This window comes from Staurois parvus, unplaced genomic scaffold (genome assembly GCF_062004578.1).
Source record: "Staurois parvus isolate SC_StPar_1 unplaced genomic scaffold, SC_StPar_1.0 ptg000131l, whole genome shotgun sequence".
NCBI lineage: Eukaryota > Metazoa > Chordata > Amphibia > Anura > Ranidae > Staurois > Staurois parvus.
This window is the reverse complement of record NW_028317927.1, coordinates 13,015,011-13,031,355: the sequence shown is the minus strand read 5'-3', so window position 1 is coordinate 13,031,355 and position 16,345 is coordinate 13,015,011. Positions and strand designations below refer to the sequence as shown.

Sequence of the window (16,345 nt, the reverse complement as noted above, 5' to 3'; positions counted from 1 at the left end):
CTTAGCTTCTATCACACAGCTGGGTACTGCACTCTAGGGGGAAGCAAAGCACACACAAGACACTCCCCTTCCTTTTGCTTTCACTTTGCTCAGCGGTCTGACGGCTCCCATTGTTGGCGTACAGTGCGACTAGGGATCGGGAGCTCGGGCTTAAGTGACAGCCATTCTCCCCACGGCACCCCTGAAGACCTCTGGCGGCACCCCTGGTTGAGAGACGCTGATCTAAACCATTCCATTGTAGCTCTGGCTGTATGTTTAGGGTTGTTGTCCTGCTGGAAGGTAAACCTCCGACCCAATCTCAAGTCTTTTGCAGACTCGAACAGGTTTTCTTCTAAGATTGCCCTGTATTTGGCTCCATCCATCTTCCCATCAACTCTGCCCAGCTTCCCTGTCCCTGCTGAAGAAAAGCATCCCCACCACATGATGCTCCCACCACTGTGTTTCACAGTGGGGATGGTGTGTTCAGGGTGATGTGCAGTGTTCGTTTTCCACCACAAGTAGCATTTTTTGCTTTTAAGCCAAAAAATAAAATTTTGGTCTCATGACCAGAGCATCTTCTTCCACATGTTTGCTGTGTCCCTCACGTGGCTTCTCGCAAACTGCAAACGGGACTTCTTATGGCTTTCTTTAAACAATGTCTTTCTTCTTGCCACTCTTCCATAAAGGCCAGATTTGTGGCATGCACGACTAATAGTTGTCCTGTGGACAGATTCACCCACCTGAGCTGTGGATCTCTGCAGCTCCTCCAGAGTTACCATGGGCCTTTTGGCTGCTTCTCTGATTAATGCTCTCCTTGCCTGGCCTGTCAGTTTAGGTGGACGGCCATGTCTTGGTAGGTTTGCAGTTGTGCCATACTCTTTCCATTTTTGGATGATGGATTGAACAGTGCTCCGTGAGTTGTTCAGTGTTTGGGATATTTTTTTATACCCTTACCCTGCTTTAAACCTCTCCACAACTTTATCCCTGACCTGTCTGGTGTGTTCTTGGCCGCCTTCATAATGCTGTTTGTTCACTAATGTTCTCTAATAAACGTCTGAGGGCTTCACAGAACAGCTGTATTTATAAGATTAAATTACACACAGGTGGATTATTTGCTAATTAGGTGACTTCTGAAGGCAATTGGTTCCACTAGATTTTAGTTAGGGGTATCGGAGTAAAAGGGGCTGAATACAAATGCACGCCACACTTTTCAGATATTTATTTGTAAAAAATTTTGAAAACCATTTATTATGTTCCTTCCACCTCACAAATACGTGCCACTTTGTGTTGGTCTATCACATAAAATCCCAATAATATAAATGTATGTTTTTGTTTGTAACATGACAAAATGTGGAAAATTTCAAGGGGTATGAAATCTTTTTCAAGGCACTGTATGTATGGTAAAAGATATTCCCTTGTGTTCAGAAATTAATATCTATCTTGTCAATAGGTTCCATTCAGAATGCTTTACATAAGCTACAGTATTTACTGCTGGGTGACAACCCAAAATTTGCTGATAGCAAACAGTATAAATAGAGCGGGGTGACTCTTCCTAATGGGGGCACAAACTGCTAAAGGAAGTTTCCCTTCGCTTCCTGTCCCAGATATACAACAGGAATTTAGAGAAAATCTCCCGAAGTGGGGGAGATTGTACTCCCTAACACTATAAATTATAGTTTTTTCTTTTTTGATCGATCTTTCCCAATAGGGAAAATCATGCAATAGTCAACTCCATTGATCAGTAAGTCACACATGGGAAGGTGGATTTCAATGACTAAAAAATATGATCATAAGTCACGATCGCACGTTATTGTTGGCATCTGTTTTTATCATGCAACCTCCTAAACTAGTTGATTGAAATATACGGTTGTATGCATGACAAATCATCTCAGTGCTGCTGTTTGATTAAAAAATGATTATAAATTTTCTGTGTTTGTTTGATTTGGATCTAAATGAAGTCTAAATCAATCAAAGGGAGCTAATGGCTAATTACAAAATATTAAGTGCAGTTCCACCCTCCCTAAACTCAATTCACTTGAGCTTTTTCTGGTGTGTTTAGTGAGGGTAATGCTGCACAGCATATTTTGTTATTGGTACACACTGAGGTGGAGGGTTATCACTTCCAAATGCTAGCTTGTTCACTGATGTGATTGTGATAATTGCACAGATATTTGTTATTTTAACTTATGGCTAATTGATTGAATCAGAAATCAATCTCATTTTAATGGAATTGCACATTGTACAGATAATAATAGTAAAGTGCATTTATGGCCACCATGAGGGCAGTTCCCACTATGGCATTGCAGTAATATGCTTAAGCGCACTGCACCGCACATGAATAGTTCTGCCACTATGAAAAAATGCATTGAATACTAAAATGACCCGTCCATGGTTTATTTTATAACTATACCTCACGATGGCTCACTTGCAGTTCTTATCATTTATTAACTTTTGTTTAGGCTTCATTATAACATAATGTAAAATTTGTTTATAGAGAGCTGTTGTGCGCATGGATGAATCCAGAGAACTACAGATCACGCGGCTTCTAAGTACTGTGCATGCGCAAAATATTGACGTGAAGCCAACTTTCTCCGATGACTCCTGGTGGGCCACTGAAAATGAAAGGTAAGCTTTATTAGAGATGTGCCACAATGTTAATAGCTGTGTACTTGGAATCCATTATTTTTTTTTGTAGGTATGTTCTAAAAGAGTTTGATGTTATCCCAGAAGGCTGTAGGGGAGCTGAGGCAATGTCAAGGAAGCGGAAAGGATACCACAATAACAAGGTCCTCGTGCCGCCCCCCCCCCCAAAAAAAAAAAAAATGCTGTTTTTTTTTTTTTTTCTTACAGGCTGAAGAGAGGAAGATTATATGTGTAACTTATTTTTCAGCTGATGGCCTACTTTAGGCCCAATTGAAACTGGTCACCCTTAATGTGAACTTAATCTACAAATGTAACAGTAGTACTGTAGTACAGGCACCTTGTGCTTCCAGATTCCTGTGTTTAAATTAATCCCACTTGTTCACTTTGCAAGTTTGTTGTAAAAAAGTTTTTATCGTGTAAAGGTTTGTGTATGCCTTTAGTCAAAAAGTGCAGAAATCCAAACATTACTTTTAAAGTGGTTGTAAACCTCAAATATGAACAAAGCATATCCCTCTATAGTGTGTACTTGTCTCAATCCAGAGCACTAAGTGTCATTTCTGTCTGCTGACTCATTCTTCTGCTGACTGCATGAGTCACTTCTGATGAGATTTTCCTGACACCAAGAGAGAAAATGTGATGGTAGGGCACAGTGTGTGACTGACAGCCTCAGCTTTGTTCCTGTGTGCTGTGTGAAGGGGGGTGTATCTCTTCTCTCCAATCAGCTCTCCTCACTGTTGTAACTCCAGCTTTCCACCCCCTGCTTTTCAGAGCTGAGAGATCCTGTGTAAATTCTGCACTTTGGATGTAGGGTAGACTTCTATAGATAAACAGGTACAACTTATGTAGGAGGATTTGTTTCATCTCTGTGCAATCACCCGAGGCAATTCACTTTACTGGGTATATGTAAGGGCTTCCAACCACTTTATTTGGACATTTTTAAAATCCTAATTTTACAGGAGACCTGAGTGTCTTGCTGATTACATTGTTTTGTATGGCTCCATCTATATATATATTTTTTTTTTTCAGAAACAGTACTCCATCTCAACTTAGAGAGACTAAATTTGCAGAAAAAGATGCCTGGGATGATGACGATGACTCTGACTCTGAAACTGCGTGTGTTAGTGAGTGCTATAAGGGAAATACAGGCTTGGACCAACAACTTAAAGAAGAGCTGCAGAGGAAAAAAACTGATCTTACATACCGTGAAATGCAGGTGCTTAACTTTAAAAGATTGTTTATACCTTTATAAAATATCTTCATTATATAAAAGATCATCTATCATTCAACAGTGCACATGGAGTTGCATATTTGTATGTAATCTAGATATTTGACATTACAAAGAGATGAAGTGTATAATTTTTATCATGGGTCTATTTTAAATGATAGACACAGAATATCAACCAAAAATCCAGAAAATTTTTTTTTTGAGTTGCAGTTCAGTGAGTAAAATAGGTATTTGATCCCATACCAACCAACAATAATTCTGGTTCCTAAAGCCTGGCTATGTGCTCATGTGGTACACAGATTAGTTCTGTCTGTTTTAAGAAGGTGCTCCTAATGACAATTTCTTACCCTTACATGTATAAAAGACACCTGTCCACAGAATCTTGAGCAGCACCATGGGCAAGACCAAAGAGCTGTCAAAGCACGTCGAGGACAAGATTGTAGACCTGCACAAGGCTGGAATGGAGTATAAGACCACCAGCAAGAAGCTTGGTGAGAAGGAGACAACTGTTGGAGCTATTATTCACAAATTGAAGAAATACAAAATAACCATCAATTGCCCTCGGTCTGGAGCTCCATGCAAGATTTTGCCTCATGGGGTAAGGATGATCATGAGAAAAGTGAGGGATCACCCCAGAACTATACGGGAGGAGCTTGCGAATGACCTCAAAGGCAGTTGGAACCACAGTCACCAAACAAACCATTGGTAACACTATACGCCGCCATGGATTGAAATCCTGCAGTGCCTGCAAGGTCCCCCTCCTCAAAAAGGCACATGTATAGCGCCATCTGAAGTTTGCTAATGAACATCTAAATGATTCAGAGAAGGATTGGGAGAAAGTGCTGTGGTCAGATGAGACCAAAATTGAGCTCTTTGGCATTAACTCAACTTGCCATGTTTGGAGGAAGAAAAATGCTGACTATGACCCTAAGAACGCCATCCCTACAGTCAAGCACAGAGGTGGAAAAATTATGCTTTGGAACCGTTTCTCTGCTAAAGGTACAGGCCGACGTTGCTGCATTGAGGGGCCAATGGACGGGGCCATGTATTGTAAAATCTTGGATGAGAACCTGCTTCCTCAGCCAGAACACTGAAGATGGGTCATAGATGGGTCTTCCAGCATGACAATGACCAAAACCATACTGCCAAGGCAACAAAGCCGTGGCTCAAGAAGAAGCACATTAAGGTCATGGAGTGACCTAGCCAGTGTCCAGACCTTAATCCTTTAGAAAATGTATGGAGGGAGTTGAAACTTCGGGTTGCCAAGCGGCAAGTCAAGAAACCTTAAGGATTTAGAGAAGATCTGTAAAGAAGTGTGGACCAAAATCCCCCCCGCTATATGTGCCAACCCTGTAACCAACTACAAGAAACGTTTTACCTCTGTGCTTGCCAACCTCAAGGGTTTTGCTTGGTGGTAAAATACTTATTTTACTCACTAAACTGCAACTCATTTTATAACGTGTACCATGTGGTTTTTTTTTCTGGATTTTTAGTTGATATTCTGTGTCTATCATTTAAAAAACACCTATGATAAAAAATTATAGATCCTTCATTTCTTTGTAAGTGGGTAAAATTACAAAATCTGCAAGGGATCAAATAATTATTCTGTATAATCTAATACCCTGTAATTTCTACAATGTTTTTTTTTTTCCCGGAACCCTCGAAACTTGCCGCATTTTGCTTTGCAGAAATCCACTTCCTGTCTGAACAGTGGCACAGTTGTCCACCCCCTCATGTGCCTTGTTGATTGCGAGGTTTACGTAATGGGTGGCATGGCTGAACCATATCAAGTCAGAGAAGCCTAAATTTGCTAGTAGAAAATTTGGTGTGTGAAAGAGTATTGATTATGGATGCAGACAGCTGTAGGTAGACACTACAAGGTCTAGCCGATGAATTTAAGTACACTTAAAATGTAGACCTTTCAAATACATTTAATAATTTGCTGGGTGGTTGTTGTGCACAAATGCCTCATATAGAAAATGTGTAAGTGTATTTACCTTTTTCTTCTTTAACCCCCCTGGCGGTATTCCTGAGTGTAGCTCGGGGTTAACTTTCGGTACCAGAAGCAGTAACCCCGACCTACACTTGGGAATACACTGCAGAGTTGCTCTGGGATACCTCCAGCACTTACCTTGTCCTGCGCTCCCGCGATGTCCCCTCTGCAGCATCCCTGGCCATGTCCTACAGCCGATGGCAGCATCCGTCTTCCGTTCCCTGTGAGTGTCGGGACGTACGGGGGATGGAACAGGCGGGAAATTAAAAAAAAAAATAAATAAAAATTTGACATTCACTTGATACACTAAAATCTGCTAGTATTACATTACTGTATCAAAGCATTTCACATACATTTTGTCCCTAGTGCTTTGTCCAGTGCCCTGCCTGCATTTTTACTGTTCTTTCTGCCTGGAAACTGAGAAATGTCCATGGCATCCAAAAAGCGTCCCTTTAGGTCAAAAGTGGTTTTAGACCAGCTAGAGAACCGCGATAGTAAATTAGAACCACTTGCAGAATTGAGTGATAATGATTCGTGGGGAAATTCGTCATCAGACACTGAAAACGATTTTGCGACTTTGCTCAGTGATGTGTAAACTTGGAGCTCTATTTCAAATTTCAGTGTTTTTGGTTTGATTATATTATTGAATTAAATGTATTATATTATTATTTTTATGATTATTTATTATATTATAATTTGTGATTTCGTGTTTCAAAATTTATCATACCTGGGATGTTTACTAGACTCTTGTTTGGACAGATTTCAGTGAGTTATTCCTAAGAATTATAGGCCTACAATAAAAAAACCCAACATATTTCCATTGAAAACAATGTACCACTTTGAGCACAGAAATACTGACATAATCAGACCGCTAGGGAGGTTAATGGTGCTACCACCTCAGCTAGCCATTGCCGAAGCAAAGTTCATATTACAAAAGCTCCAATGCATTGGCCGGGCACAAGTGAGAAGGAAACTTTCATTTCTGCTGGAAGTGGTTCATTCTTGTGCATGGAATCCAGTGTAATATATCTTGCTCTTTTGCCTGTCTCCGCATCATCCAAGAAGTGAGACTGAGGCCAGCTAGAGCATGGACTCTTTTATGTTGTTTCAGTGGCTTTGAAACTTTGAGTAACTGACCTGAAACAAGTGTGCACATTAGGAGGTCTAATGCCACCCTAACTTACCTTGATGGTAGACCTTCTATAAGAAAGCCAGGGTGTAAGGAGGGTTATCTGCACACTTATGTGTAATGACATTTAAATCCAGGAATCCTTATTTTTGTGTGGAAAGACCAGTATTGTGATCACTGTAAAAAGACGAAACCGTAAAAAGACGAAACTGGAAAAAAAAAGCCTCTAGGTCAGTCTACTCCTAATACATTATCTGTTACTGACCAGTAAATAATCTTCATCTGGTGGTAATAGCAACTTTTCATATTCTTCGATTTAATATCCTAATTTGTTATGTTAGAATAAAAAAAAGTAATACATGTTGGAAATGTTTACATACCATGTTCTATGTTATGTATTATCTATTAAATAAATTGTAATGCAGATATTCAAGGATGACAATATTGTGCAAATTTGCAATTTGGCACAAAATCTTTGTCTATGCAGTTGTTAAAGTGGGCCTGGCTTTAAAAGGCGAGATTCATTTACTATGCCCCCCCCCCCCCATCCAAAAAAAAAATCTCATTGCTGCAGTAAACTTATATACTCATACCTTGTACCATGTTTGTGATTTTGTTTTTGCTTTGTATTTCTAGCGGTTCCGTGAAAAGTTACCTTCGTACACTATGAAAGAGGTGAGCAAATATGACTAAATACATTTTTTTTTTCTCTATTGCTGCCAATGGAAGTATTAATCATTATGATGTGTTTTATAATAATACCATACAGAGACTGGGATGCTGTTAATACAGCAGTGTTCAGTGCAATGTGTGGGCCACAGGAGAGTCAAGTTGCTGTTTGTGTAAAAGAGCCATGGTTCGATTGGGCAATTTAAAGCTGAACTCTTAAAAACAAGATACTATCTTGAAAAAGTATCAGCGACTCCATCGCTGTGCTGTACAAAGAGCAGAGCTGTGGGAGCGCTAACTTGAAGTTACCAACTCTGGAGCGGTCTTCTAATGTCACTGGATTTATGTCCATCTAAACATCCCAAATCATTTCCATGGCAAAGTTGTTTGCTGATTTAAGCTCACCTGAAGGAGATGTTTTCCCCACCAAAGCAATTTGCTCAGCAGTACGCTATGGAGGAGGAATTCGACTATAAATGGGGTTCTTTGGATGTTGAGCCAGCCATTTCCCACTTGAATAAGATCCTGAAAATCCTAGTAGATGAGGCCTCGGTCTGTAAGGGTGCCACAGATAAGGGGTTAGAGGTACTTTTTTAAAGTGGCCTCTTCTCTGGTAGAAAAGGTTTTTTAGCCAGGTTAATCCTTCCATCCAGTAAAGTGGAAGATCTTAACAACAGACACCAACCTGTCAGTCTAAGGAAGTATTCTGGAGAACTTCTCAGCTCAGGGAATGTGAGGAGCAGCAATTGACTATCAACATCCTGGAACTTTGGACAGTTTGGCTGACTCTCCTACACCAGTCTGTCTACCTTTAGGTCCTTCCCGTTAGGGAACAGTCAGACAATAGCACGGCTCTGGCATGCATAAACCATCAAGGAAGGACAATAAGTTGTGCTGCTCAGCAAACAGTGGACCTTGTCTTGGGCAGTACTTCGTTCTGTCCTCTCTGCTGTGCGCATTCCTGGTGTGGAAAATTGGCAGCTGAATCTGGGAAAATGGGCACTTTTGCCAAGAGGTGTTTGAAGAGATTTGTTTGCAGTGGGGGATGTTGCATGTGGATCTTTTGATGTCCTGATTCAACAAGTTATTCAGGTTTACATCCCAGTCCATGGATACTCATGCATTTACAATGATTTTCTAGTGACTCCTTAGGATCAGTTTTTCCTGATCTATACATTCCCCCCAATGCAGCTTCTTCCTTGTCTGTCTCACAATAAAGGTGGAGGACATTGTAGTGTTTCTATTCCCACCTGCTTGCATGGCATCTTGGCAGACAAACTGCGTGTTTTCCAGAACAGGCAGATTTTTTTCTTCCTTCCTGCTTTAATGGTTGCTAGTTGTGACAGCATGATTGAGGCCCAGGTCCTTAGGGATTCTGACTCTGTAACCACTAACCTCCTTTTGAGGTCATTATACATGGAAGACTTATTTCGCCTGGTGTGAGGCTCATACATTTCATCCCCGACAGTATGTTGTGGAGTGCATTTAGACTTTTCTCCAGTCTGATGTGGACATGTCTCTTGCTTGAAATAACATAAAGGGACAGATTTTGACCTAGACTGTTCTGTTTCAAAGACCTACCGTGTCTCATTCCTTGGTAAAAGCCTGTCTAAAGAGTGTTGCACAGATCTGCCTGTGCAGCCTCTTATGTCTCCGGGTGCCCTTATTTGGTCTTGTCTGTTTTGAACCTCTCCAAGATTCTCTTGCTGCTCCTTATGTGCAAGGTTGTCTTTTTGGTTACCATTACCTCGGCTTGCAGGGTATCTGAGTTAGCTGCAAGAAATGTTTCCTGGTTCTTGACCAGGATAAGGTAGTGTTGAGGCCTTGTTTTTTTTTTTTTTGCCTAAGATGGTTTCTTCATTCCATCTGAATTAAGACATGGTGCTGCCATGTTTGTCCTAATCCTAACCCTAAGAAGAAGCTGCTTCACTCTTTGGATGCAGTTTGAGTTGTTCAAATTTATCTGAAGTCTACAGTTTTCTGGTCCGTGCAAGGGTCAGGCTCCTTGTTCCATTTTTTTTTCTAGGTGCACACATCAGCTTATCTCACAGGCCTGTAGTATTAAGGGCAAATGTTCCTCCTCTATCAGGCAAAGCTCATTTTAATTGGAGTGTCAGTGCTTCCTGGGCAATTTAGCCTTATGTTTCTGTTCACGTTTGTAAGGCTGCTACCTGGTGTTTTCTTTAAATGGGTACTTATTCAGAAGTTCAAGCAGGCAGAGGTTCATGCCACTGCAGACTCCTTCCCACAGGCAGCTTTTTAATGGGGGTTTCCCTCTGTTTGTTTTGGGTGTGTTGGCCTTATTGCTGTGTTTCACACCCCTCATCTTCAGTGGTTTGGGATATCCCAAGGAGTCATGAATATGAAGTACCTTGTGACGTACGCCATGAAATGATTTTACAGGTAAACCAACAAACCTAATGTGTTACTAGTTAAGTTGATGTTCTTTAAATGTACTGCATGACAATGTTTGTTTAAGCAGTTTTCTTTTTTTAGGAGATAGTCAAAATAATAAACAGCAATCAAGTGACAGTCATTAGCGGTGAGACTGGTTGTGGAAAAACTACCCAAGTGACGCAGTTTATTCTGGATGACCTCATCATGAGAGGCTATGGGTCTACATGCCATGTCATCTGTACGCAACCAAGGAGAATAAGTGCCATTTCGGTGAGAAACTCAAAGTACCTACTCAACAAAAGGCTTTTTATTTTGATGGGCCACATTACTTTGAACAAAATAGGGCTTCATAATGGTCATGTTGTTTTCAAGTTTTAGCCAACATTATTGTAATACTAAGATATATGTATTGGCCTTCATTATTTTACAGGACCAATAAATCTAAAGCATATGTTGACTTTATGTTCAGAGCTGCATGTACTTTTGCACACGTACCAAATGGGAACTTGATGTATTTGGCTATAACTTTATTTGGACTATCATCTACATTTAGTGTGACATTAAAGGTATCTACAAGCCTGAGAGGGTGCCCACTCAATGTAGCCTTAAAACTAGAGGATCACTGTTCTAGTTCCATAAGATATGTTGCTACTTAACATTGTTAATTTCATCATTAATTCAATTCACCACTTTGTCAAACTGGTACACCAGTGTCTGAAGTCAACTGAAGTCTATCAGTTGCTGGCCCCTGGCCTTTTGTCTCTTTATTGATGAGAATGCTTAATGATGTAAAATACATAATCCAAAGCTACCAAGATTCTATTGACTCTGATACATATCCAGAACTAAGTAGACAGTGGGGTTGATTTACTAAAACTGGAGGTGTGCAAATTCTGGTGCAGCTGTGTATAGAAACCAATCATCTTCTAGGTTTTGATGTTAAAGCTTAAATTCTGGAGCCATAAGCTGATTTGTCTGTGTGCTCACCTGTACCAGATTTTGCAGTCTCCAGTTTTAGTAAATCAACCCCAGTATGTGGTCATGCAGTTGACAAGGTAGGTTTCAGGTGACCCCTCTTCAAAGCTGGTTTAAAGGCGCTTTGCAAATGAGTATTTTTATTGTTGGATGATGTTATACCTGCTTTTTGCATATGATAGAGGTAGTGATGGCCCATAGTTGGTTTTTTTGCAGGGGTCACCTTAAAGCCCCATTTAAAGTATGGTAGGATCATCCGTTTTGTTGCAGTTAATTTTTGGCTGGGTGACATTCCGCCCATTTGTTAGTTGAGGAGGAGGGACACTCCAGTTATGTGAAAATATAAGTTGGGTCAGTGCATGGGGTTGGATTAGCTCTGAGGAAGGGGGCTTGTACCCCAAAAAACATTAGCCTTCCAAGCGTTTAGCATATGATTACATGACATCACCTATGGCTGAAGCATTTGTTGTTTGATGTGCACACTATTATTTATGTTTGTGAGTATACAACTGTTATTATTTTGAGTACATTTGTGGGGGTTTTAGGAGTTTGCATCCTCCTGTGTTTTTTGTGTATAGTAATGGCTTTTCTCATGTCCTTAACCCTTTCACGCCTAAGTGTAAAACAAATTTTAAAGTCTTAAAATTTTGCAACTTTGACATGTGTTAGTAAAACTGTACATATCATCACAACTAATTTGTGCATCCAGGTGGATTATACCTTGTTTTTTTCAGGACAAATTGGGCTTTCATTTGGTGGTAAATGGTAATGGATATCTCCTGATTTTTTTTTTTTTTTTATTGTCAAAGGAACTGGCCCAAAATAGTAAGAAAAATATTTTTTTTAAATTTAGCTGTGTGTTTCTTACTACCATAACCTACACCAAAGAACAACCCAAAATAAATATTTCAGCTCTTGATGATTGCAGCGATACCATGTATGTATTTGTTGTTTGTACCTGTACTACAGCCCAGAAACAAAAGTGCACATTTTGTGTTTTGGTTTTCTTCCTTTTCTTTTTTTTTTTTTTTAACCTAAAACACACGGACACTGATACCAATTTAAAGAAGAAAAAAAAAATCCTGACCTTGACCCAAACACTAACCCTGGCACTGAACTGGATCAAACATTGATCTAGGTATTTTTTCTTTATTTTAATTTTTAATATTCATTTTTTTTTTTTTACAAACCGTTTTTTTTTCTCTCTGCAAGAAGAGAGAGATACAATGTATCTGTATCTCTCTTCTCCATTCAGAGAGGGAAAAAAAACAAGTGGGGGGCGGGCTTCACAGTGACTGATCACTGTGATAGCCAATCAGAGGCTATCACAGAGATCATGTGACCTGGAATTCGGTAACGATCAGGACCCGGGGCTCTCAGTGACACCCCGGTCTTTGCGTTGGGAGTGCGCTGTGTGGCGTATGTAACTTTTATTTGTAACTGAATTCAGGAGGACGCAAATGCCTACTACATTGCCGAAGGTTTTTTGTATAAAAGACATACAGCCAAATACTCACAAAGATGAAATATGTATAGGCATTTGTATAACACCATATCGTAATCCAGTGCAGGAATAGTGTGGCCAAACACACTGATGTTGCTCTGCCATATAGAGGTCCACGTCGTACCTCATGGATGGTGGCTGTCCCCAGTTTCTTAATCTTGTATGTCTCCTATGGGTAACATCTTGGCATGTCCATAGGTGTAAAGTGTTGTGAACTGCATGACATATATAAAAATGGCCACAATAAGCCACAGCAAATGGCTGCTGGAACGCAAGCCAATTGCTGCCTGAATCCACGCCGGACCAGATGTGCGTCGTAATGTCATTACTTGTTGCAGGAACAGGAAGTGACGCACTGGAAATATGTTGCCGCTCACAATGGGCATAACCTACTGAGCAGTACAAACTGCAAAATAATGAAAATTACCCAGTGGATCAATTGTGAATGCAGCCGTCATGTTGGAGGGGGAGGAAGAACAATGTAAACAGTTGAACCCAGCAATAACGATTATACCGGTGTGCCACTTAACCATGATGCACCGTTATATAGATAAAGATATAATCGTGCATATGCGCAAAAAATGCTTTTTGTATTAAAAAAAGAATATATTAATAATATAAAGGGGGGACTGACCCGGTCTGTTGCTGGGAATACAGTACACCAAAGCATTAAAGCAATAGACATCTAATGTAAGTAAAGTAAATGTTCGCTCTGTCACAGGTAGCCATCGCTATATAGCTAAAACACATATTTACTTAACTTGTATACAATAAAATCAAAAACAAATAGAATGAAAAGATTAGGATGACATCGTGTTGTGCCACACAATGATTAGACACATGAAAAGTTATTACTGTCTCCCCCACCACGCTGAATTAGTGCAGTGCCCCACACACTAGATACAGAAAATTAAATGTATTATGCCTGTTGCTACCACCAACCTGAATAGAGGATCCCTCCAAAGATGACTCTCCAAGACTATTCCAGACCATAGAAGGATGTATATTACTACCTCCTTTACCACCAACCTGAATAGTGGTCCCCCCAAATGTGACTTACTAGGACCATTAAATTGCAGCCTGGATGTCTATGCCCTCATTCAGGCCTTTTGGAGAAAGAATACCCAAGCGATGAATCCAAAATGTCTCTCTCACAAAGCTTGTGGTGCCTCTCCCCATAACTTCTGTATGTCCCCAGTAATGGTTTCCAACCCAAATACCTTTAACCCCATCGGATTTTTGTTGTGTTTTTCTTGGAACTTACATGGAACAGAATGCTTGTCGAACCCACAAATGATGTTAGTCTTATGTTTGCACACGTAATGCACACGTAATGTCCATGAGGTCCAGCTGACACAGAGGAGGCCACATAGACAAATGAGTCAATAGATCACATATTGGGTTCCGCAGTTAATAAACTACTTGATGTAATGAATTTTGCCATCACCGCCCAAGACTTCCTTTTTTCTATGCCACATGTAATGGCAGGCCCCACAGTTGGGGACACCGCACCTGTAACTGCCCTTCTGATCAAATAGACAGCTCCATCCAAGATTGGCACTGCTCTTCAGTTCAGACCCTATTAAGAGCTATATAGCTTAGGTTTCCAAAAGATCACATTTGGATGCTCCGGAATAGTGCTCAATAGAAAAGAGTCTTGATGGAGAATACCCAATACTTGTCTGTAATATGCTTGATGTAACAAAATTTGCAATTACCTTGAGTACAAAAGATGATGCTCTTCTGCTGGCAATAAGGTTTTGGATTTGCTATTATCATGTGCCTCCTTGCTATTTGAGTTAACATGCTTCTCTCTGTACTTGTAGCATGCCTTCTCAACGAGGGATCATACCCCTTTTCCAATATATTTTTCCTTAACATGGCACTCTGCTCATCATGATCTTGTATACTAGTGAAGGTCCTTTTTGACTTGCAGAATTGCCCAAAAGGCACATTCCTGATCCACTTTAGGGGGTGGTGGCTGTGTTGCATTCAAGTATGAATTTCCTGCTAATGGCTTAAAATGCTTTTTTTGAAACAATGTTAAATTCAGCATCCATCATCAATTCCAGATCCAAGAACACTAACCTTTTGGCTAGCTACCACATGGGTAAATTCAATACCATAAGGTTTATTCTGACAATGTTGTATAATGGATTCCCGCTGGCAGTCTGCACCATCCCAAACTATTGGAATGTCTGAATTCTGAGAACTCTGTGCTAAGGTTTTTGCTAGGGTCAGTGTTGCACATGCACACTTCATGTTCCTTCTGCCTTTCTAGCCTCTAGGAAATCTCCTCTTACTGCCTGGCTGGTACAGATTTGCTGACCTTGCATTCTTCAGTCTTTCTATTCTGTCTTTGGTTTGACCACTTTCATCACCTGACACCTAATGTATAGGTTGTGTGAGTATGCCTTGCCTCTTCCTGTCTAGTTACCTTTATTAGTCGAGCAGGTCTTTTCCTAGACATCCTGAGTACAGTCCCGTAGCTACAAGTGACCTCACTTTTCGCTCCCCTACTATGTCAGATAGTGATTATTTTCCAGTACATTCACAGAAAACTAATTCTGGTAATTTGGATGCTGGGACCATTATTGCTATAGATTAGTTCTTGTCCCCAGCTTTTACAACTTGGCTACCTGAGCCTGATACCTTTTGCTGTTTTTTCTAGGCCTCATTTCTACTTCTAAATTTTTTTGTCTCTTTGGGAACATTTCATGGTATACAGACATACGGTGAACCACCTGATGTTAAGGAAAAATGGTCCTTTGGGGCTTTTTCAGATGCTGAGACATTTCCTGTACCTTTTTTATCCAGGGAACTTCTTAAGCTGGGTTCACATGGTCCAAGTAACAGCCAGTTTAGCAGCAGCCAGCCAACACCTGGACCCGTGTGTACAGCTGTCCTTTTGACAGAAGCCAGTCTAAGGACTGACTTTTGTCAGAGGGAAATGCTGGAAAACCAACATCCGATCAGCGCCCACAGACAATTTTCTTCTAGTACAGGTTGTGTTCTGGGGGGGGGGGGGTGCTCTGTTAGAACACAAAGGCACAGCGGGAGAGAGAGCTGTACTAACATCACTTTGAACTTTTTATTTTTTTATGTGTGTACCAAGATTAGGGGAAGTTTGGAAACTTTCTTTTCATTTCTGGCTTTTTTCTGTTCATGTGAAAGTTTTTTCCTTTTGGATACGGGTTTTTTGATTGCATGGTCCCTAACCTGTGTGGACCTTCCAAGCCTTGAATTGAATACTGCTATTAGATCATCAGAATTTCTCCTTACATCCCAGTTTGAGCTAAGTGGTATCACTTTCCATCTTCTTTTGCTGGTATCCCTAATTTGTGAAACCATGTCTGACTGGATAGCAACTTTTACCAGTGACTCTTCCTATTCTGATTAGTACTGCAGAGTTTTACAGCTTTTAACCTCTTTAGCAGTAATCCCAAGTGTAGCGCGGGGTAAAATTTCTATACCAAGAGCGGTAACCCCGAGCTACACTCGGGCTTACCATGCGGTGCTGCTCTGGGGGTCCCTGCAGCACTTACCTTGTCCTTCGCTCCCGCAATGTGTCCCCTGCAGCAACCCCGGCCATCTCCTCTGGCTGATGCCGGCATCCAGCTTCTGTGTTCTGGTCCCTGTGACGTCGGGACGTACGGGCGCCGGAACCGGCGGGAAATTTGAAATTTTTTCAAAATGTAATTTTTGCTGTCATTGCTGTTTCAATGCATTTCACATATATTTTGTCCCTACTGCTTTGTCCTGTGCCCTGCCTGCATTTTGAAGGTTCTTTCTGCCTGGAAACTTAGAAAAGTCCATGGCGACCAAAAAGCG

The 16,345-nt window shown here is 40.7% G+C and overlaps 1 protein-coding gene across 1 annotated transcript in view; it reads left to right on the top strand.

Annotated features, from left to right (window-relative positions):
- Positions 1 to 16,345, top strand: part of DHX36 (DEAH-box helicase 36) — a 96,081-nt gene that overhangs the window by 13,390 nt on the left and 66,346 nt on the right. Inside the window, exons 2-5 of the mRNA XM_089672636.1 lie at positions 2,474 to 2,604; positions 3,649 to 3,835; positions 7,606 to 7,644; positions 10,135 to 10,305. Coding sequence (XP_089528762.1) covers positions 2,474 to 2,604; positions 3,649 to 3,835; positions 7,606 to 7,644; positions 10,135 to 10,305 — 528 coding nt within the window. The remainder of the gene's footprint in view (positions 1 to 2,473; positions 2,605 to 3,648; positions 3,836 to 7,605; positions 7,645 to 10,134; positions 10,306 to 16,345) is intronic.